The sequence below is a fragment of the Dermacentor andersoni genome, chromosome 4, assembly GCF_023375885.2.
Source record: "Dermacentor andersoni chromosome 4, qqDerAnde1_hic_scaffold, whole genome shotgun sequence".
Lineage (NCBI taxonomy): Eukaryota > Metazoa > Arthropoda > Arachnida > Ixodida > Ixodidae > Dermacentor > Dermacentor andersoni.
In genome coordinates, this window is record NC_092817.1 from 3,902,134 (window position 1) to 3,926,785 (window position 24,652).

At 49.4% G+C, this 24,652-nt stretch overlaps 1 protein-coding gene across 6 annotated transcripts in view; it reads left to right on the plus strand.

Annotated features, from left to right (window-relative positions):
• LOC126535889 (proton channel OtopLc-like) overlaps positions 1 to 24,652 on the plus strand; it is a 219,194-nt gene that overhangs the window by 127,374 nt on the left and 67,168 nt on the right. For all 6 annotated transcript variants that reach the window (XM_055073321.2, XM_055073323.2, XM_055073322.2 and 3 more), the window contains one exon: positions 16,248 to 16,495. In XM_055073321.2, coding sequence (XP_054929296.1) covers positions 16,248 to 16,495 — 248 coding nt within the window. The remainder of the gene's footprint in view (positions 1 to 16,247; positions 16,496 to 24,652) is intronic.

Consider the following 24,652-nt stretch of genomic DNA (forward strand, 5'->3'; position numbering starts at 1 on the left):
CCAGGTCGTTAAGGTGGCTTCTCGGTTCTCGAACCACGTCCTGGCCGCGTCTTCCAAAGCGAAGAAGACATATCGCAGTTTGTCGTCGCTGTTCCAGTTGTTAAAGGTAGCGACTCTCTCGTACGTCTCAAGCCAGCTTTCCGGGTCCTCGAAAGTTGAACCGCGGAACGTCGGAGGCTCCCTGGGCTGCTGCAGCACGACGGGTGACGCTGGGGCTGCCATTGGTGTGGACGTGGTGGCCATCTTCCTAGTCGTCTCAGGCAAAAGTCCGTGCTCCGGGGGCAGTCCTTGCAGCCTGCGGCTACCTCGCTGGTTCTTGGCGACGTTGGTGTCTTCCGAGTGAGGGCTTGGGTCACGGCTTTGTGGGGGCGTCCGGTACATGAACGCAAAGCACCTCCACCAGATGTCACGTGGTGGTGACGTTAAGAACACAGTAACAATACTGTGAAAGGCAAAACTAGATTTTTATTGGGCGAACCTGTGCCCACAAAACAGGCTACACTTATAGCACAACGAAAGCGGCGAACACAGTCGGCGATCGTCGAAAATCTGATCAGCGGGTCAAGCGCGTCGGCTTTTATAGAGCAGTCATCGAATGTTCCAGACTAATCGTTGGGACCCGCGTGCCTTCCACATAGTTCTACACCATTCGCGTCAGGCGATGAAATCAGATAACACAAAGTTCGGCGACAACAGACCGCGGATAGAAGCATCGATAACTTTCCAGAAACTTCGAATACATGCAGGCGCGTCCCGCGCTGTGTGATAGCATTTGCTAGGCGGCGAAGCGTGGTCGCCCGATAAAGATAAGTACACGTGTCAATATTGTTAGCATTTGCATCAGCCTTATTGTTTGCTTGGAGGAGCTCCAAATTGACATCAGGCAAGTTAAGATCGCCGATCTGAAAAATGTTCTTATTTTGGTAGAGAGACATGTGCTCTTTATGTTTATTCAAGTAATCTTGTGTAGCATCAGGTGGTCTATAAAATGCGAACAGCACAAAACATTGACCCCAGCACGATAACCTGACGCATAGGTATTCTAGTTCGGGAGTATCACCGATAAGCGCGTGGCAACGATTTAATCTTTAACTAGAACGGTTATACGTCCGCCTCTGCGCAGTCTATCCTTACGAAATACTTTGTAATGGGGGGAAAAACAAGTTAATTTGTTATATCGCTGCGCAACCAGGTTTCCGGTATGACTGTGATGTGCGGATCGTGTTGCAGCAAGTGAATTTCTAAGGAAACTGTCTTGTTCACCACGCTACGAGCATTAAAATTCACGATACGCAGACGTTTATCCTTGGCTAAAACTGAATTTTCGTGGATGGCAGGTTCGAAGATTTCTAAACATGAAAGTTTTGAAATATTGCCTGGATCATCGGCGACTCTCGTGCCTTTTTCTGTGCTTGCGCGTGACGGCGGGTCGTTGGGCGGTATGGTTTTTCTGCGTCGTTTTTTTAACAGGGATTCTTTCATTTTTTCCTCGCTCCAAACATAAGCTGTCCTATTGATGTGTAATTTGACAAAAGCTAAGGAAAATTTGTCACCCTTCTCGCAGTTTTCTATCGCCCTTGCCCACAGCTTCCTTCTAACTTCTCGAACTTTTCGCGAATAGCCTTCACTTATTGATATAGTAGTGTTCTTCAGCTTGTAGCATTCTTTAAAAATTAACACTTTGTCTCTTGTATCGAACAATCTCAGGATGACAGGTCGTTTCTTATTCGTGGACGGACGACCTAATCTATGTATTCGTTCAATAGCTATCGGGCTCAGTTTGAGAAGTTCTAGGAAGATACCTTTATTTACGGCTGTTTCCAGTGATTCGCTGTTTTCAAAACCTCTCTGATTCTGTTAGGCCAAAAATAATCAAATTAGGTCTTCTACTGTGGTTCTCCAATTCATCTATTTTCTTTTCAAGGGTCAGAACAAACAACTTCGTTAATATGAGAAAGCCGGTTTTTGCATAAAGTGACCTTGTCTTCAAGTTTCAATAAAGCGTCTACCTTTTTTCCAATTTCTACCAGGCGGTTTTGTTTGATATCCGTAATATCAGCTGCGATTTCCTTAAGTTGTTTCAAGATTTGAGCAACTTCGGGCCCGGGGTTAGTTTCAATGTCCCCATCTAAAAGCAGTAACTTCCGGAGGCAAAAAAACATCAAGCCAGCAACACAGCCATGGGCACGGCAGCACTAGTAGAAAAGGATCGCTTGAACGGTAACACTTGCCGTAATCCTTTCTCACCTGCACAAAGAAAAGCAGAAGGTTTGACCGCATTCTTTCGGTGCCACCGTGCCGAGTAGTGGCACCGAAAGATAATAGTGGCCCTTTATACTCGTTCCGCACGGCGTCGCCACTTGCAGAAGCTGCGTGTGTGGCATCAGAAGATGATCAGCAGCTTGATGGCAGATGAGATCGCCGTGCTCGTACGTAGCCGCCGTGACCACGTTGTGCTCCAGGCAGTATGCAGTGCGCAGGAGACAGAAATGCACAAAGAAAAGCAGAGAGTTTGACCGCATTCTTTTGGTGCCACCGTGCCCAGTCATCTCAATCTAGAAAAAAAATTGTGTATAAAGGGAAAATGCTCTAGAAGGAGGAAGGGCCGGACAAACGCAGATGACGCAGTTGTAAGATTCAATGCTTCTGGCGGGTTGACCGGATGTCTCCGCGTCATATCACATCCAGACCTCGCTCCTTTCTCTCTTCTCAATGACTTATCATACGTAAAGTAAAGCCCCTGCACCTTTGTAGTCATACGGATCAATTTACTAATGGCGTCTCTGCATTACATCATATATATTGAGCAGGGGTGTAGCCAGGGGGGGGGGGGGGGGAGGGGCTTATGGTGCTTCAGCTTCCCCGAAATTTTTTCCTGCTGTCCATGCATCGCTGACCAAAGCAACCCCCGGCGCTGGAAATCATTCTGGATTTTGTCTAAAATGTCTTTTTTACGCTCGAAAAAACATTTCACTGGGAACATTGCGAACTCGGGCTGGATTTCGCGGCAACGCCCATGCACCGGAAGTCACATAACGCAAGCAGCCCCATCCGAGCACAATGTTTCAAGGGCGTTTTGATGGCGAACTGGGTCGCCGCGGCATCTCGCGGAGTCCGAAGAACCTACGGAGCGCATGGATGTCAATTTCGAAACATTATGGGTATAAAGTCTTCATAAATTTTTGATGTGAAACATGCAATAGCATTTCCAAAGTTGTGCTTTAGATTTCCAATTGCGGAACTTTGGGCGTTTATTGCTGTTATAAACATTTGACGCCAAAGGTGATTAACTTTTCTAAAGTCGTACATCGGAACATACAACGAGACAAGACAAATCAACAAACTATCAGACAAGTTGCCATAGCATGCAGCGAGGTCCGATGAGACGAAGCGCTGCGGTGGTTCATTTGCGCTGTCATGTCACACAAAAAATTATCAACATTTTTTTTTACGTACGCCAGAGCATCCATGTGATGACAATAAAGCCAGCAAGGGTAACTATGTTCTTATTTATTTTTTCTACGTTGACTTTTAGTCGCGAGGACACATTAAGCCTCCTCAATTTTTTTTTGTTTTCGCTACTCTACCCACGGGCTGCCAGAGCCAACCAGAGCGCATGCGTTTTTCTCGTGTTGCCCCGACCACCACACGGCGCACTTTGGTGAGCGTTCGGTTTTCTCTGGCCGAGTGGATTTTCGCCTGGCAGAGTTTCAGACGCTTTGTGGCTAGCAGACGAGAAAAAGAAACAATGGTCGCTCGCCGCCATCACTGTGGGGACTCAACGGATTGCACCGTGTTCGCTGGAGCGCAACCTCTCCGGCAAGTCTTGTCTTGCCGGTGCAGGATACCGAGCAGTATGCGTAAGGTTTTCGGTGGACCAAGCGTCTCACGTTTTCTTCGATATGTCCATGGAATTATCAAGCGCCGGATACACCCCACCAAATTATAATACCTATGCCGACATTGTGATGTACCAGACACCCTCCAACACATGGTGTTGGTGTGCCCACACCGCAAGAAAAACAGTCAAGATGATGCCTCAGAACCGCTACAAGCGATCGAAGAAACGTGGGAGGCAGTGTTAAAGGCACCGAGCCTGGAAGATCAGCGAAGTCTGGTGGACCGGGCATGGGCTGCGGCATTAGCCAACGGGTTTCTCGAATAAGAGAGCCGCCCACTTATAGGGCGAAGAAAGTACACTTTCTCGTTGTTTCTCACAATAAACGTTCATTCCTCCTCATTCCTCATTCGGTAGCCACATTAGGTGCCCAAAGTAGACATTTGATTGTGGCCACGATACTTTCCTTTGCGGGTTTTTTTATTTCGGTGCCCCCACCCACAAAAGGAAAAAAAAAGGGCATGTCGCGGCGCAGTGAATTGTCGCATGGTCAAAGTTCGCTTATTTTACCTCTTTTGCGAAAAGTAATGGGCCACGGGACACTTCAGTTGCCAGACACTCTTATAATATTATTGCCATAGCAATCACATGGACACTCCAGGAGCATTCCTGTCGTCGCCCTCATGTTCTGTATAAAGTCTAAGGGCGATAACATCGCGACCGCTCGCCGCATGCTGTATGTGCGACTGTCGACAATGGTGACTCAGTCTTGTGTGCGCAAAGGAGAGAAGCGGGAAGGAAACGCGCCGCCTTCCGTCGCACGCGATACATCGGGGGGAGTGGATGGAATGGGGGCGGGATGTGGATTTTGTGAATCTGTGATTGAGCAACATGTTTATTTGCCTTGTTTGGCGCATCTTATACAGTGACGTTTTCTTAGATACGTAGGTTTATTGGCGACTTATACGTATATTTAAATATCTTGTTGCGAGGTTTTGTGTATACGTGCAGTGAACTTTTGTTTCCAGTGTGGTGAAGAGGAAGACGAAGAAGGCGCTCTTGTGTCGGCTGTGCGCGCGATCAGCGTCCGTCTACTGCCAGTGCAACTAGACTGTGCCTAGTGCCTTATAATAAATCATCATATTAGATTTGGTGGAAGGTGCTGCACTCCCCAACCTCACCCTGGAACTTCGCAGCCGAACTTTAACATCTGCTCCAGCCGCTACTATGAACGACGCTCCCAACAATCCGCTTGGCGCATCTGCCGCTCCTGTCATGTGCGGCGCCGTGCAACGGCAGCGGGACCCTCCTATTTTAGCGGATCAGGTGCGACTGACGTAGAAGATTGGCTCTCTACCTACGATCGCGTCAGTGAACACAACAAGTGGGATGACCCGACGAAGCTCCGTAGCGTCATCTTCTATCTTGCTGACGTTGCCAACCTCTGGTTCCACAATCATGAACGGGAACTGCAAACCTGGTCCGCTTTCAAAACTGCATTTGAGGAAGTCTTCGGTCGCCCAGCCTTGCGAAAACTCCGTGCTGAACAGCGCCTCCGCAGGCGCGCTCAACAGCCCGGCGAGACTTATACTAGTTATATAGAGGATGTCGTTGATATTTGCGCCCGCGTCGATTCCACCATGACTGAAGAGGACAAGGTGAAGTACATCCTCAAGGGCATCGAGGACGACGCACTTCAAATGCTCCTGGCGCGGAACCCTACTTCTGTCGCAGCTGTCGTCACTCTTTGCCAGAGCTTCGATGAGCTGCGTCGACAAAGGGTCCTTGCGCGCAGCGCTCTCGCACCTGGCGACTCTCTCTCGGGCCTCGCGCTTCGCTCAAACACCACGCCAGCAACATCGCTCTCTGTTGAGATTAAGGATTTCATTCGTGAGGAGGTGGCGCGCCAATTGTCTATGCTGCCTCTCAACGATGGACCTCCCCAGCCTGACACATCTCTGGCTACTCCCATTAGGCGGGCCATTCGCGAGGAACTTGCTGGGTCTTTACCTTTCGCCCAACCCTGCCCTCCCGTGGCTGCACCTCTGACCTATGCCGAAGTCGCCGCGCGACCTGCGCCGCCGACGTTCTCGTTTCCGGCACCAATGCGACTTCAAGCTGCACCTCCTCCCGCGTCGCCTCCCATTCCATCTCGACGCCCAGTTAAGACCCCTTGGCGCACACGCGACAACCGACCCATATGCTTCGCTTGCGGTGTCGCCGGCCACTTTGCGCGCTTCTGCCATCGTCGCATGCCACCTGCTAACGCTACTGTCGCACCACCTGGATATGCCTATTCCCACGATACTACCGGGCATGCGATGCTTCCCGACCACGAGTTTTCGCCGCCTCCTCGACGCCCTGTCGGCACCCATCGTTCGCCATCACCGCGTCGTCGCTCACTTTCCCCCTTACGCCGCCGCCAGTCACCTAGCGAGGGAAACTAGTTGCTGCAGTTCCGCAGGCACGAACTGCAAGCTTCGCGACTTCTACAAGGCCTGCACAGTCGCCACGCAATTTATTGGACGTTTTGGTCGAAGGAACCGCCGCAATTGCGCTTATTGATACTGGGGCTGCAGTTTCTGTTATCGACGAAAAGCTTTGTCGCAGCCTCCATAAGGTCACAACGCCGTTGTCTGGTATGCTTCTAAGCACCGCGACTGCGCAGCATATAGCCCGCTTGCTCAATGTACTGCAAGGGTGGTCATCGACGGCATTGTCTATGTTGTTGAATTTCTCGTGTTGTCATCATGTTCACATGACATTATTCTCGGCTGGGACTTCTTGTCTCACCATCGTGCCATCATCGACTGTGCTCGGGCCGAAGTGGCGCTTTTCCCGCTTGCCGATGCCCCGCTGCCTGACCCCCCTGAACAAAAAGCCTCCAAGCTCACTATTGTGTCCGATACGGACATACCACCCGACATGTCTGTGCTTGTGCCCGTCTCTTGCTCTACCACGCCAGACGCTACAGTACTTTTTACACCGTCGCCTATTTTTCTACGTCGCAAGGCCCTACCTCTCCCATTTGCCGTCCTCACCACTGTGTCTGGATTATCCTCAATGCTTGTGTGTAACCCGTCTCACTACCCTGTGACGTTACTGCGCGGCGAATCACTTGGTCGTGTTCAGCCCCTTGACCCGCTTCACATTCCCGATGCTTCCGACGACACGGCCTGTTATGAACTCGATGCCCTCACTTCTCCCGTGCCGTGCACGTCATCACCATCATTGTCGTCGTCGTCGTCAGACGTTCTTGAATCTGTCGTAGACGCCGATCTGCCGCCTCCATATCGCCAGCAAGTCCTCGCGCTTCTTCAGAATTTTCGCTCGTCGTTTGACTGTGAACAACTATCTCTGGGGCGTACGGCTACCGTCACTCACAGCGTACACACTGGTTCCCATCCTCCTTTACGCCAGCGACCATACCGCGTGTCGGCAGCCGAGCGGCAGATCATTAACGAGCAGGTCGACGACATGCTGCACCGTGGCGTCATTCGCCCTTGCCACAGTCCTTGGGCGTCTCCTGTAGTATTAGTACGCAAGAAGGACGGGTCAATACGCTTCTGTGTTGATTACCGTCAACTCAATAAGATCACTCCTAAAGATGTCTATCCGCTGCCTCGGATAGATGACGCCCTCGACTCCTTGCAAGGCGCGGAGTACTTCTCATCCTTGGATCTTCGCTCCGGCTATTGGCAAGTGCCGATGGCAGATGATGACTGTGAGAAGACAGCTTTTATCACGCCCGATGGCTTGTACGAATTTACCGTAATGCCATTCGGGCTCTGCAACGCGCCCGCTACTTTCGAGCGTATGATGGACACCATCCTTCGCAACTACAAGTGGAAAACATGTCTATGCTACCTTGATATCGTGGTGTTTTCGCCAGATTTCCCGACGCACCTCGTTCGCTTGCGTGAGATACTGACCTGCCTCACGTCTGCTGGCCTCCAACTTAACATCAAAAAGTGCCGTTTTGCTGCTCGCAAATTAACAATATTGGGTCACGCTGTATCGAAGGACGGTGTGCTTCCTGACCCAGCCAAGCTTCGCGCGGTCGCAGAGTTTCCGATGCCCACTACTCTTAAGGCGCTCCGCAGCTTTATAGGGCTCTGCTCTTACTTTCGGCGTTTTGTGCGCAATTTTGCGACTATCATCGCACCACTCACCAATTTGCTTACCGCTACCAACGGCATCTCCGCGTGGTCAACTTCCTGTGACGAAGCCTTCCAGCAACTACGTCGCCTACTTACTTCGCCACCGATTCTTCGACACTACGATCCCACAGCGCCTACAGAGGTACATGCGGACGCCAGCGGCATCGGACTTCGGGCAGTCCTCGCACAACGGAAAGACGGCTATGACGAGTACGTCGTCGCGTATGCGAGCCGCACTTTAAAGAAGGCAGAAGCCAACTACTCAGTAACAGAAAAGGAGTGCTTGGCCATTATTTGGGCGCTCGTCAAATTTCGTCCATAGCTATATGGTCGCCCTTTCGACATTGTCACCGACCACCATTCACTTTGCTGGCTGTCCTCGTTGAAAGATCCGTCAGGTCGCCTAGGCAGATGGGCACTCCGCTTACAAGAATATGATATCCGCGTTGTCTACCGATCGGGCAGAAAGCACTCTGACGCCGATGCGCTTTCCCGATCGCCGCTACCTTGTGATGTGGCTTCAGTGTCTCTGCTCTTCGCATCCATGTCAGCCTTCAACGTCGCTGATATGCCTGACGAGCAGCGTAAGGATCCCCTGCTTTCAACTATGCTGAATTTCCTCCACGACCCATCCGCCACACCCTCTTCTCGAACACTTCGTCGCCAAGCCGCTCACTTTACTGTCCGCGACAATGTTCTTTACCGCAGAAATTATTTGCCTGATGGTCGCAAATGGCTCCTGGTGATACCACGACACATGCGTTCTGACATGTGCGCTTATTTTCATGCTGCTCCTCATAATGGTCACGCCGGTGTTCTGAAAACGTATACTCGGCTAAGGCAGCGTTTCTACTGGCACGGCATGTGTCACTTCGTGCGCCAGTATGTACGCGCTTGCACGGCGTGCCAACGGCGTAAAATGCCACAGCGCCCTCCTGGTGAGCTACAGCCGCTGCCCTGCCCGGCTCGGCCCTTCGATCGCGTCGGCATAGACCTATACGTGCCACTTCCCTGCAGCTCCTCGGGTAACCGATGGATAATTGTAAGTGTCGACCACTTGACGCGCTACGCCGAGACTGCCGCACTCCCGGCAGCCTCTGCGCGCGAAGTTGCGTTCTTCATCTTGCGGAACTTCGTTCTTCGACATGGCGCACAGCGCGAACTGCTCAGCGACAGGGGACGTGTCTTCTTGTCCGAAGTCATCCAAGCCCTTCTCGCTGCATGCAGCATCGTTCACCGCAAGTCTACAGCCTACCACCCGCAAACGAACGGCTTGACAGAGAGGTTCAACCGCACACTCGGTGACATGTTGACTATGTACGTCGCCTCCGATCATAGTAACTGGGACATTGTTTTGCCGTTCGTCACGTATGCCTATAATACGGCCACACAAGCTACCACTGGCTTTTCGCCCTTTTTTCTGCTGTATGGACGAGAGCCCTCGTGTACTATGGACACAATGCTCCCATACCAACCCGACGCTTCCGAATGCACGCCTGTGTCTGAAGCCGCCAAATACACCGAGGAATGTAGGCAGCTCGCGCGAACCCTTACGACCGCTGCTCAAGGTCGTCAAAAGCTGCGGCGTGACAGTGGCGCGCTTACACCAGTTTTCCCGACTGGTTCCCTTGTTTGGTTGTGGGTCCCGCCTCACAGCCCTGGCCTTTCGACCAAACTCCTTGCACGCGCATGATGGCCCCTACCGCGTCATAGACCGTACCTCCGCTGTCACCTACGTTGTAGAACCTGTGACGCCTTCACCCGCCATAGGCATCGCGGGCGTGACACGGTTCATGTCAACCGACTTAAGCCGTACTATGACCCCCTCATCCTACCTACGCCGTAAGTCGCCAGGATGGCTCCTCTTCTCTCCCGGGGGCCATTGTGGTGAAGAGGAAGACGAAGAAAGCGCTCTTGTGTCGGCTGTGCGCGCGATCAGCGTTCGTCTACTGCCAGTGCAACTAGACTGTGCCTAGTGCCTTATAATAAATCATCATATTACACCAGTGACGCCTTTTTGCCCTTTATCAAGCTGTATCTTCGCATTTGCATATTGCATTGTATCTTCGCATCTATTTATTTATTTTATTTATTTATCTAATATATATACATACTGCTAGCCTTATATATAAGGCTGTAGCAGGGTCGGGACACAAATACAACTGTGAAAGTGGTATCAAACATGGTTAACACTCTCTGTTAATAACTATTCCAAATATTGTGGACAAAGACTAAAGGCAGCACAGACGCTTTCCTGCAAGTCATGTCAATGTATTCAATTCGTATACACAATGCTATTAATAGCACTATAAACAAATTTAAAAGAAAGAAAACTTACCACGAATAATTACTGACTGGCAGAGTTTTCTAATGTACATTTATAATGTACGAGGGCGAGTAAAATGAAAGTGAGCCTACCCCCTCCCCCCCCCCCCCCCCCCGCGCAATAATGGTTCGGTTCATTATATGCGAGGCATGCGCGTAGCACACAGGCATCTCTCATTTACAAAAGTGACACGCAGGTGTGAGGATAAATGTTCGTTAATGCTCTCATACACTGGGTTTAACATGATTGTGTCATGTAATGCACGCCCCAGAAGTTGAGCAGCGTGGTGCGGTTGAAGTTTTTGACAACTGAAGGTGTTTCCTAAAAAGAGATTAGTCCCCGCATGGCTGCCGTGTACGTTGAATATTGCATTTCATTGGCCACTGTGAAGCGTTGGAGCAAACGGTTCAAAGAAGGACGTGAAAGTTGCAAAGGCGATCCAAGACCGAGCCAGAGCCACCGTGCATTCACCCTTAACAAAATTATAAAGGTTGATGAGCTGATGAGACAAGAACGGAGGACAAGAATTGGTGAACTGGCAAAGCATGTGAACATCAGTCACGGTTCGGTTCACGCCACAATTTATGAACATCTTGCTCATTGGCTCTCGTGTACGCAATGGATGCCCAAGATTTTGAACCGCCGCTAGAAGACGGAGAATTTTGGCGCTGCATTGACTCATTCGATCCGGTATGAGAATGAGGGTCACGATTTCTTGTCTCCAATTGTGATCGGAGACGAACCATGGTGCCACTTCTACGAGCCTGAAGCACAACGGCAATGCTTACAGTGGAAACATTCGAATTCCCCACCACCAAGAAAGCAAAGGCCGTCATTTCCGCCGGAAAGGTGTTGATGAGAGCAGCATTCCGGGCAAGTTAAGTAACGGAAAGGTGTTGTTGACTTTTTTTAGATCGTCAGGGGCCATTAATGATAGAATTTGCTAAATCTTGCGAGGCTATCAATTGTTTCCGATATTGTGAAACGCAAGATCGGCTGCATGTCGCAATCAAGAACAAACGACGTGGAAAATTGACGAATGGGGTCATCTTGTTCCACGACAATGCCCTTCCCCGTGTCGTTGATGTGGTTAATACAAAACTGGCAAAGTTTCCGTGGGAAACACTGAAACATCCGCCTTACACCTCAGACCTGCCGCCTTGCGACTTCCACATTTTGGGGCACCTGAAGAAACAGCTCAAGGGAACCAGATTCCTGCCGCACGATGACGTGAAAGAGTCAGTTGGAGACTTTTTAAAGCAGCAACCCAAGGAGTTTTGTGAGACGGGAATCGCGCGACTCATTACTCAGTGGGACAAATGTTTAAATGCTCATGGAGACTACTTTTAAATAAAGTACCCCGTTTGTCATATATTCGAATTGGCTCACTTTCATTTGACTCACCCTCGTATATTATGCAGAACGCCTGCTTTTTATGCGTGCTCTCTGTTGATCATGATACACAACTGGTGACAGCTGCTCCTGCGTAATACACTGGAACAAATGACAGCGTCATTGAAATTTTTCACTGGCCGTTGCATGTGTACAAAAATGTAAACAAGGTTATTCAATGACAGCTTCATTAACATATTTGTCCTCAACTTGTTCATTTCATGGGCTTTACATTTTTCGTATCAGCGGCATGCACTGCTTAGCTGGTTTCGAACTGATATAGTTCTAAAGTTCGTGTGATATTTTCTTTAGTTATTAAATAGACACAAACATGGAAGCATTGATATCAGTTATTATGGGCACAATTTTTGGCACATATGGGTATATTCCTTTATGAAAGAAATACATATCTTACCTGTTTTGACAGTGTGTAGCGTTCGACAATTCGGTTGCAGCATCTTCGGCAATGGCAATGCAGTTATTATTCATGCATTTGATCCCTCGACAAATTGTTTATGAGGAAGCTTTAGCTCGGGCCCAACTTCGACGCGGCCTATTCAAATACATGTAAAACGCAGAAACGCTATTCTGAGATAACCTCTGGATCGCTTTTAATAAAATTTGTTGCATTTGACAGAGAAATTTGAATTCTAGCGTTTGTTGAAAGCGCAATTTTGATTTAAGGCCTGAATTATTTTGAAAAATTCTAAAGTTCGGAAAAGATAGAACCACGGAGTTTACAAATAGTTCTGCATCAAGAACACATACCGCGCTTCTGTAAGCGTCATCTACTATAACAGTGAACGCGCACAAATTTGGTTTGTCAAACTGTGTCTTACGTGAATTGGTTACGTTATGAGCAAGGGTTCTGCAAAATCCGCATTTCCATAATACAATTTTTTTTAGATTCATGTGTAACATATCAATTTTTTCCGCTTTACATGTATTATTAACTGCAATTCGCAGAATTGTGATATCATTTTTCATTGTTGAGTCACAATGTTTTAAACTTGATAGTATCGTTTACTGAAAATTGGCGATTTTTGAAATATTTTAATAAAGAATTGACAACCTAAATGCAAAATTCAGAACAAACAGTCCCTAGAATTTCTTTCTATCTTTAAATGTAACAAACTTCGTCAAATTTGGTGCAGTGGTTGCCAACAAAAACGAATTCTCCTTCTACATCCATTTAGATAGGAACAACCGAGCTAAAGCTTTCCCTTAAGAGGAAGCTTTAGCTCGGGCCCAACTCCGACGCGGCCTCTTCGAATACATGTAAAAACGCAAAAACGTTTTTCTGAGATAACCCCTGGACCAATTTTAATGAAATTTGTTGCTTTTGAGAGAGAAAGTTAAATTCTAGTGACTGTTGGAAGTGGAATTTTGATTTAGGGCTTGAATTTTGTTAAAGACATTTACAAAATTTCAGAAGTTTGAAAACAATAGAAGCACGAAGTTTACAAACTAATAGCTCTGCATCAAGAACAGATATCGCGGTTCTGTAAATGGCATCCATTATATCATTCAAAGCGGACAAATTTCATATGTCATTTTACATCTTACATGAGTTTGTTACGTTGTTTATGAGGGTTCTGCAAAAGTCGTAATTACATATTAATAAATTTTTCGAGATTCTTGTAAAAGATGTTAAATTTGTCCGCTTTAGATGTGCTGTTAGGTACAATTCACAGAATTGCGTTATCACCTATTCTTGCTGAGTTACAGAGTTGTAAACTTGATAGTTGCGTTTTCTGAAAATTTGCAATTTTCGCCAATCTTTAATAAAAGATTGACGACCTAAATCGAAAATTCGAAACCAACAGTCACTAGATGCTAAGTTTTTCTTTTAAATGCAACAAACCCCGCCAAATTTGGTGCTGTGGTTGCCGAGAAAAACGAATTCTCCTTTTACATGTATTTAGATAGGAGCACCCGAGCTAAAGCTTCCTCTTAAGGAGGAGGCCGAGCTGCAACATCAGCCGGGAACGAAATTTCTGGCTACGCCACTGATATTGAGATATCATACGGCGTAATGTCGTCCCCAAATTGCATCACCGCTCCCGATGTTTCTTTACTTTCTTCGCTCATTCCGCAGATATGTGCCTCCGCCCCATTGCTAGGCATTGCACCATTGCATCAATTCAGAACCAATAATGATTTCACGATGATGCAGGTGGTGCAAAGCAAGAAAATGTGGCTTTATCGAAAATGTGATAGAAGAAGGCCACCATTCCGGTGCAAAACCGGATCACCGCGAACGGCTGTCTCAAGAAAGCGATGAAAGGCTCATTTTTTACATTTGCGGCTATGTGACTAAGGAGCTAGTTCTGAAAACAAAGTGTCAACAGTGTCGCGATATTCTACAAACCAAGAAATAGTATGTTATTCAGCTGAGTACAGCTGATTACACACGTCTAGATGCGGGACAAGGGAGGCTTGCTGTACCCGTCTGACCATCTCTTTAAATTTATCAGAGATTTTTCGAACCTTTTCACAAGGCGTTTCAGTACTCAGGAACTTCATCGGGAAAAAGCGGGAACTCATCGGGAAAAAGCAGGAAGTTGCGGTCAGCTGCCCCATTCTCGGCACTGACTTGCCGCTGAAATTATTGCTTTCTATGTAACTTTCTATGTAAAGGTGAGGTTGGCGCAATGCGCGTCCTGTGCCGAGTCGCGCGAAAGTGATCATATCCCTGAATGCAACTATGGTATAAAGGTTATAAACAGGGATAAGGTGCCTCAGAAAGGCTGCTCAATGTTTGGATAGGAATACCTATCAGAATGCAACTATACATTTTTAAGCTCGCAACGCATAAATGGGCCGACTACGCCAAGTGCGCGCCGGCCTCGCCGGGCGCTGCCACGCTGGTAGCATGTTTACATTCGGCTAGCTGTCCCGGCGTTCGATTTTGCAAACTTCGGGCAGGTTCGGGTTGTCTTGCGATCGCAGTCCACGTGACTTCCTATCAGGACCGAAACTAACTGGCTGCCATCTGGCTGCCAGCGGGCTGCCATAACTCCGAAAATCGTATAATGCCGAATTTAGTTAAAAAGCGGGAGTACCGAGATTCTGTACGCGCGATCACGTTTGAAAACACATTCTGCAGAAGGGACTAATATTTTCATTGTGATAAGAAAATATTGCTCTTCATTTTTAATGCCCGAACGGCTTCGGACAGCATATTCCTTTAGCCATAGACGAGAGTAAGTTCTATGGTAAGTTCACTGAACATGGCGGTAAAGTAGCTATAGCTTCCGTGAGGTGGCATGAATTTCTTTTTGCGTGGAGAGAGGGCAGGCTTTAACTGATATATTTACTGCACAGACTCCCTTTGTGGAGCCTATACAGTAACTCTAATAATATACAAATGCTGTATTTTGAGTAATGATTAGAAAAGAAATGGCACGGAAGCGAAAATCCAGGCTCGTGATCTTGACGTGAACAATCTACTTGTGCTCGCACCATAATAAAAAACAAAAAATAATTATGGGGTTTAACGTGCGAAAACCACTTTCTGATTATGAGGCACGCCGTAGTGGAGGACTCCGGAAATTTTGACCACCTGGGGTTCTTTAACGTGCACCTATATCGTAAGTACGCAGGTGTTTTCGCATTTCGCCCCCATCGAAATGCGGCCGCCGTGGCCGGGGTTCGATCCCGCAACCTCGTGCTCAGCAGCCCAACACCATAGCCACTGAGCAACCATGGCGGGTAATAAAAAACGAAAAGAAAGCGAAAACTCGCCTACCTTAGGAGCCCAAAATGACGTACCTCGGCGCATCTCTACTCAAGGGAGCAGCGACTCTGGGTATACTCGTATATCTGGTTCTCACAGAAAGAGGCGAAGTGAATGTGTACGCCTGTGCGTACTTAAGCAAAATTTGAGGAGCATTAGGAAGTGCCGCTATAGAGCCAGCACACAGTTTTTCGCATCAGAAGGAAGGTAGTCGTACGCAATGGCCTTGCATCCGTTTCTCCAGTGCATTGCGTCCGAAAACTCGCCCTGTGTAACGAGAACAGCTTCTAAAATGCAGCCCATTGTTTGCAATATGATGGTGTCGATGAAATGAATTATGCTGCTATTCGTCACTTTTCTCGCTGGACTTTTGTACAAATAAACTTCTAAATGAATGATGCCGTGTAGGTCAACATTTACTGGGAGCATCTGTCCATGTAGTTCATCATAAGTTCTTGGTGGTCTTGGACCTATTACGTAGGATCTATTGATAGCTTCAGGGACTCTTTGTTAAGTTTCTGGTAAAATTCGTAGAAACACATTCTTCGTAATTTGACAACACATCTCCACGCCGCCAGAAAAAAAAAAAAAAACAAGCAGGAATAGGGAGAGAACTTTGGCCCTGTCTTGTCTTGGTGTTTTTCTGTTTTTCTTGTCCGTGTATGAGCTGTAACACAACGAAGAATGCATGACGAGCTAGCCGGCCAGAAAGCGTTGTTTTATAGGAAAGCAACTGCGTCGTGGTGCCTCTTTTTGAGCGCCATGGCCCTTACACGGACGCTCTTCTCGCAGCAAGGAAGTTCGCCAAGCAGCATGGGAGAACCGCTTCCGGACTTGCGTCCTGCAATCGGGAGCCAGCTGAACGACGAGAAATGCAGCGGAAACATCTACACCATCAGCCAGCCTTGCTCGAGCGGCCGCAGTTCACCGACCAACATGAGCTTGCGCATGCGCAACCTGCAGCCGGACAGCGTTTCCACCAATCACGTCCGTCCCCCGTCTTCTGAAGAGAGCCTCGAGTCAAACCGGTCCGCTATCAGGTGAGCGCTCTCGCAAGAGATGATTTACTTTATGTATCGGTTGATAGGTGCATTAGAGGTCGTAGGGCCGTTTCACTTATGGTACGTTTCGTGTTCTTTATTTCTGTTCTTTATGATACGTACGCGCTTGTGCTGGTGCGCGTGTGCGTGCGCGCGCGCGTGTGCACGCAATTCAGGGCGGGCTAGTTGGTATTCTATAAGTAGCAGATTTGAAGCACGACGGGAGGTAACGGATGACAGGACAGGCATGGAAAAACGCTATTCATGTGACTGCTGTCCTCCCTGTATTAAAGTACTATCTTTTCTTAGTGGCGCTGTCGCGAGAATGTCACGCCCATGTGATGTCGTGGGCTGTGCGAGCGGTCCGCGGAACTTGGCCAAGGGCAGCGGCGAACCCAACGTTAATTATCACTGTGTGCCAACGAGTGAACCTAGCCGTTCGAAGTGGTGAAGTGCCCTACCTCTGCCACAGCGCGTTGGCGAAGAGACGAAAAATCGCATAGTCTGCTCGCGGCACTTTCGTCCAGAGGATTACGAGTTCAACGCCGACTTACTGAAGTCGTGTGGAGTGTCTTTCAAAGCAATGCTTTCCCGTAGCGTTGTTTCATTGGTTTTGCCTGCATTCTCCGAAGCGAAAGAACAACTGCCGGTCGAAGAGGGGGCGACAATTGAGTTGAGGGCGGCAATTGGCTTTCACGAAGGAAAATTTACAAATGTGCGAGTATGCACAGCCATGACATACAGTTGCTGTCGTAGTAGTACGCAACGACGCCGGCAGCGCGAGCCCTCAGCAGCAGGTCACGTTCATCAGTGCTTAAATCGCTGAAGTGGAGCCCAGTATAGCGAGTCAATGTGTCGTTGTCAGGGTCGTCAATTCCAACGAGCGCCAAAGTTGGCGGCATAAAATAAAGAACCACCTTATCTCGCGCGCTTTCCCTTCCGTTAGCCACCATTTCGCACTGCTGTCGGCTCGCTCTGTCTTGGCTCTGTTTCTGGCCGCGCGTTTGCGTTTTGCGCAGAAAAGCCGTAGCGCCGTCTGGGGGCGCCGTTTTACTCACCGACGGCACAACGTCACTATGAGACCATGACCTCACCACTCCTCGATCGGAGGGCGGGCGAACTGAACTGCGCTAGAGGTACGCGGACGCTTCAGAACGCATTTTCTCTTAAAATAAGTCTCTTCTTCGCATGAAAGAAGCGTTTCGAGGTTTCTGGGATGGTATTTCAACACTCCACGTTTACTTAATATTAACCTTTAGTGTCCCTTTAAGAAGAAGCTTTAGCTCGGCTGCTCCTATCTAGAGAGAGAGAGAGAAACAACTTTATTGAGCCGAGCTCGACATCTTCTTACACGCCGTCGATGGAAGTGGTTCCCTCTTCACGGGACCCATATGCTTCCCTAGCCGCCTGGCCCCTGGAGATCAGGACGAGCTGGTCTTCCAGGGCGGTGCTGGTTAGCAAGGTCTCCCATCGCTCGGTAAGGGTGGATGAGGGATGGGGTAAGGTAGCGGGGCAGTTAAGAGGTGGGGGGATCGCCTTGATGAAATCGCATACTCCAATGACGTGTTGGAGCGTGCCTAACAGAGTTTTGCAGACGTTACAATCCTTCTCGTACCTTTCCGGGTACATCATGTTTTGAAGGTAAGAGTGCGGGAAGGATCCTGCCTGTATTTGCCTGTAGATCGCTTGCTGTTCTCTGCTAAGCGATTTGTGAGGATCGGGGTAACGGCGCCTCTCCGTCTTATAATTGTTCGCAATGTCTCTGTAACTAAATATGGACTGTGGCTCACCTTCCTCAACCCGGTGTTCCATCTCTCGGGCGAACTGGTGGGCAAGTTCGTTGCCCTCCAGCCCAGAGTGAGCCGGTGTCCATATTAACTCAACTTTCCTTTCAGGTACGTCGCGTTTACTTTGGAGAATATCTAGTGCCGCAAGAGACACCCACCCCTTCCTGTAGTTGTTATACGCCTTTTGCGAGTCGGTGACAATTCTTCCCACCTTGGGCTGCGCGAGTGCTAGCGCTATCGCGGCCTCTTCTGCCACCTCTGGAAAAGACGTCTTGATGGAGGCGCAGGTTACGAGCACATCCCGTGTCGTAACTGCCAGCGTTGCTTTTGATGAAAACTTGGGTAACGAATCGTCTGTGAAGAGAGTGACCCCCTCTTCCTCTTCTACTATTTGACCCAAAGTCTCCGTCAAGGCCGCTATACGAGCCGCTCTGCGGCCGTCGTTACGACCCGACCTCATGTTTCTAGGCAGCGGCTTACTGTGGATTTTATGTGCCCACAACCTGGGTAACGGCCCCGTTTCCTTCCGCTCTGCCTCTTGCCAGCCCAACTTGGCAAGAACGCGACGTCCCGCCGACGTCTGACTGAGCCGAACTCTTTGATTAGACAGATGAGCTTCTATTAACTCTTCGACGACGTTGTGCTTGGCCATGCCGAGAAGCTTGTCGGTCGAAGAATGCTTCGGAATGCCCAGCGCCATCTTGGTTGCCTTTCGTATAATGACGTTCAACTGGTCCCTGTCTTTTTTCAGTAACTTGAGGTACGGCGCCGCGTAAACGATGCGCGACGTCAAGGAGGCCTGGACGAGCGTCAGTACATCGTCCTCCTTCAATCCCCATTGTCTGTTTGTGACTTCTGATCATGTTCGAAATTTGTTCCGTTGAAACTTTGATTTCGTCGATCGACGCCCCCGCCTTGCCATTGTTCTGGAAGATGACACCCAGGATACGTGCTTGCGTGGTTGGTGTTATGGTCGTCCCATCGATGGTGATGCGTACGTTCTCTTGGTCTCCTTTCTTTCTTCTTGGCTTGATGACGAGTAACTCGGACTTCTGTGGCAAGCAACTGAGGCCGCACGATTTAGCGAACTCGTGCACGGTCTTTGCCACTCTCTGAAGGGTCTCCTCCATCCAACTCTCCGACCCTGCCCTCGACGTCCACACAGTGATACCGCCTGCATAGATAGCGTGATCTATGCCCTCTATGTCTTGAAGCAAAGTCGGGAGAGGGAGGAGTGCCAGGTTGAAGAGCAGCGGCGAAAGAACCGATCCTTGCGGGGTGCCTCTGTCTCCCAGGGCTATCGGTTTCGACTTCTCCTCTCCAATTTTGATGGTTGCCGTTCTATTGCTTAAGAAATCCTGCACATATTTGAATGTTCGCTTTCCGCATCCCGTTTGGTGCAGGTTACGGAGAATACTTTCGTGTGTTACGTTATCGAAGGCCCCCTTGAGATCGAGCGCCAGGATAGCTCTTTGCGTAGGGGTCTTCGCTTGCTTGATAACCAGCTCGTGTATTTGCACCAAGACGTCTTGCGTGCTCAGGTGCCTCCGGAATCCGTACATGGTCGGTGGCATCTGATCAGTGACATCCAAATGTCTCTGTAGTCTCTTGAACACCAAACGCTCGACCACCTTCCCTACACATGACGTGAGAGAGATGGGGCGTAGATTGTCGACGTGGGGTGGTTTCCCCGGCTTGGGAATGAAATGCACCTCCGCTTCTTTCCATTCTTTTGGTAACGAACCCTTTTCCCAGGACGCGTTGACGAGGTTTAGCAGTTCAGCTCGGCTTTTGTCGCGCATATTTTTTAGCATCTTGTATGTAACGCCGTCAATTCCCGGTGCGCTGCCTTGATTACTTTCATCGATGGCCGCAACCAGCTCCAGTTCGGTGAAGGCTTCGTCCATCTCGACGTTGCTATCGCCTTCATACTCGTGAGTCGGGTTACCGCTCTTCTCGGTCTTGAGGTATTTACTTGTGAGTTCACGAATGAGCTTCTCCCCGTCCCCGTCGTAACTGTTGATCGTTCTTGTGAGGTCTCGAGCGCATGCGCTCTTGCTTTTTAACGGATCTATGAGGTGTCGCAACAGCTTCCAAGTTTTCTTCGTAGACAGTGTGCCTTGCAGGTCATCACACATCTTCATCCAGTTTTTCCTGCATAGTTGTTCCGCATACTCGGTCACTTGCTTGTTGAGCGCGTGTATACGTCTGCGAAGCTTCTTGTTATGTCTTTGCCTCTTCCACCTTCGAGTAAGACCGTGCCTGGCCGCCCACATGTGACTAAGCCTGCTGTCTGCGGAGGGAATTTGCGTGGTCGTAGTAATCTTCTGCGTAAATTTCTTTACAAATTCGCATTGCTTTTTGGCCCACGCCTCATACGTCTTGGTGTCTTGGTTTTCGTCCTCGCCTTCACTGTCTGCGCTTCTACGTAACCGGTCCCATGCAGTCTGTAATGTTGGCTTGACCCAGTTTCGCCTTGATGTCAGTCCCCCCGAGGGTTACACAAATTATATCGTGATCCGAGCCAAGATTTTCCCCCGTGTTACGCCAAGTTACGTCGAGGTCCCCCGAACTAGCGTCAGATCAGGTGTGGTGTCTCTGACCGTGCTAGTGCCTGTCCTGGTTGGTACGCCCGGTTCGTTAACCACCTCCATGTCGTGATCCTCTATAGCTTTAACCAATTGGTTTCCTCTTTTGGACGAATATTTATAACCCCACATCGTGTGGGCGGCGTTAAAATCTAGCACTAAAATCGGTCTTGTTTTTGCTTCTTTAATGCAGTCCAATATGGTGCCTTCAAAGTCAATGACCCTGCTGGACGATCGGCAATAAGCATTCAGGACGAAAAAGTTCTTGTCCCCCCCCACTCTTCTGCTGTGAATTTCGATGAGCGTATGTTCGCAGCCTCGCTGAGCGGTCACGTGCTGTGTGGCCGCCACGTTGCTGCGGACCAAGATCGCAGTACCCTTTTCGCTAGGGTCCGTATACGTGATGTATCCCGCGAGCTTGGCCCGGCCGTTGGTCTCTTGTAACGCTATGATATCCGGTTTTTGGTCCAATTTATCAACGAATAGTTGTAACTCCCCTATCTTGTTTCTAATACTCCTACAGTTCCATTGAAATAACGTCGCAGTCTCTTTCTGCTTTCCTTAGTCTTCGTCATTTTCTACTTTTTGAGCGGTAGATTTGCGCACGGAACCAACTTTTCGCGGCCTGACCCGTAGATTAAGCCGTGATGACTTCATCTTGGCAACGGTAAGATGCTTATTTTTCGCATCCATCGTCATGAATCTAACGGAGAGTTGGCTGCATTTGGCCTCCACATTATCCATTCTTACTGTTAGACTGTTCACTTGCGCAGACGCTTGGGAAACTTGGCTGTAGATTTGCGTAAGCATGCTCATGACCGACTCCATTGTCGGAGGAAGGGCGGCCTCAGCCTTCTCTTCCTCCATGGCAACCACTGCCGTTTCTGTCTGTGGAGTTTGCGTCACTGACTGCGTCAACGCCGGTGATGTGATCTGCGCCGGTGACGTGATCAGCTTCGTCACCGCTGGAGCAGCGCTGGTGGTGTCTCTCTTGGGTACTTTCCTTTTAACTGCACTGACGTCATTATCACTGTTCTTTGTTCTACTGAGCGTCTCGATACGCTCCATCATTGCTTTTATCTGATTGTTTTGGTTCTTGATTTGATTGTTCCGCCTCTCTATCATCTCCTTCAGTTCCAAACAGTGTCTACACTCGTTGTCTTTGGAAGGGCGGGAGGAGGGGAGGGGAGGGAAATTGCTATTGTCAAGAGCGACGGGAGACCCCGCTGCCCAGCCCACCTGTTTCTCGGCGCCGTTGCTCCGCCGGGTCTTCGACTTGGACCTCGAACGAGATTCTCGCCTGCGAGCCCCAGCTGCCGATGGTGACCTGGTATCACTCGTGCTTCTCCCTCGCCTTGTCTGGGAGCGGCTGCGACGCCCGCTCGGTGGCTGCCACGCTGTCTGCTGCCACTCTGGCCCCCTCGGCTGCTGCCGCTGCTGCTGCACCTGTTCTCGTTGCTGACGTTCCCAACGCCGTTTACGAACGACGTATGGTGTCTTGAATCTCGCTGTACACTCCTTGTCCGCGGTGAGGTAGTTGCCCCCGCAGAGGCTGCACTTGGGGTTACTGCAAACGTGGCTTTCTTCAGGATTCTTCATGCCGCAACCACGGCATATATTGTCTTCGGGGTTAGGACAAACGTCCATCCGGTGACCGAGGCGACCACACCGGTAGCACATGTCGATCTGCTTGCGATACAGCGAACACTCGACCAGCAGGTTGCCGTATCTGATGTAGTTCGGGACCTTGTCGCCGTCGAATGCGATGACCACCATCGTCGTCTTGCCAATGCGGTTGGCTTGCATAGCAGTGGGATTATACTCTTGAACGATGTAGTCGTTGATTTCTTGAATAGTGTCCGTCATCGGGACACCCCTGATGACACCCTTAACGGTGCCGTGGGGGGCGGTCTCGTAGGCGCTGACTTCGTGTGCCGTGCCGTTGATAGTGAGGCTTCTGACTGCCGAGTAGCGGTCTGCGTTCTCTCGCTTAGACGTGCTGATAACGACTATGTTTTGCTGTTTGTTCGGGCAAATAACATCTTGCGTCACCTCCTCGCCACTCACATTCGCAGCTGCGACGATGGCTCGGCTGATCTCGAATCTAGATACTTCTCCAATGTTCAGACCTCCCCTGGGACGCATGACGATCTTGATATCTTGCCTCGGCAACACAGGCATCCTCGCTGCCTTGAGTAGCTTGCTGTTGAAATTTTTCCACTGCGGGCGACGATTCCCTGCAGCCGCCGGCCCCCCGTTGACCGGCGTTAGACTTATGCCATCTTCGGCTGGTCGCCTCTAAGCGCTCTGGAGCGCTCTCGCGAGCGGCGTTGTCTTCGGCTGGTTGAAAGAGGATGCGCGCCCTGCGTTCGGCTGGTTCTTCTCGATTGCTCTCCTCCATCTTCGAGCGCTCTGAGGCGCTCCGAGCCCTGTCGTCGGAGCAGTCGTCGAGATTGAAACGTCATCGCAGCGCCGCGTCGCTGCTGTTGGCGACGGCCCACCGTAACCTAGGCAACCTAGGCCGCTGCATGCTGGCATCTCGACGAACGCTCGTGCCGCAGGCGCGTCCGCCGGTTTTCTGGGCAGCGCCGGGAGCTTTTAATAGGCGAAACATTGGACGTTGGCAGTAGTCACGTGGTTTCACATCTACCATTTCCTCCTGCGAGAGCGAGTAGCACGTTCGGCTTGAGCGCTTGTCCTCTACCTCTGAGCTCGGGGAACGCCGGATCTGCCCAACTCTGCTTCGGGGGACGGAGGCGACCAGTCGAAGATACCATTAGCTTGCTCTCTTGCTCTTGGGTCTTTTTCTCCCCGGCGACGCGCCAGCCAAACTTCTCGGAAACTTCCTCCGGCATTATTTCTTCACCCTCCACTTCCACACGCATAGCGGACGCCATTTTCTTGAAGCACTTCGCCTCTAGGTCCCCGGCAAGGTCGATGGCCCCGCCGGACCACGCCTAAGCACGGCCGCTAGGCCCTGCTTTCTTCAGGCTTAGCTCGCAGCGACACTGTGCTCGTAGAAAAAATCCTCCTAAATCGGAGAGAAATGGTTTCGCACCTCAGATTTCGGTATCCACACGGTCCTTGTAAATTCACGGATGCCGTTGTGTGAGACCTTGCATGAGCTGGGGTGAATTACCGGGCCTTTTGCCGAAAAATCGAGGAGCACATGTGAGACACGTCAGCACATACCATGGCTCATACCCCCTTCCTGCTCCTATCTAAATACATGTAAAAGGAGAATTCGTTTTTCTCGGCAACCACGGCACCAAATTTGACGACGTCTGTTGCATTTAAAAGAAACGATTAAAATGTACTGACTGTTGGTTTCGAATTTTCGACTTAGGTCCCAAATTTTTCATAAGAACTTGTCATAAATCAAGAATTTTCAAAAAACGAAACTCTCTGTTTACATCTCTGTAATTGAGCAACAAAAAATGATAATACAATTCTGTGACTTGCATATAATAGTACATCTAAAGCGGACAAAATTCATATGTTACACTGAAATTAAAAAAAAAATTAGTAATATGAAAATAGAACTTTTGCAGAACCCTAGTAAATAACGTAACAAATTCACGTAAGAGATAAAATGACATATCGAATTTGTCCGCTTTCAATGGTCTAATGGATGCCGTTTACAGAACCGAGATATCTGCGCGTGATGCAGAGATATGAATTTGTAAACTTCGTGCTTCTGTTTTTTCAAACTTCCAATTTTTTTTTTAATTCTTGTAACGAAATCCATGACATAAATCGAAATTGCGCTTCCAACAGTCACT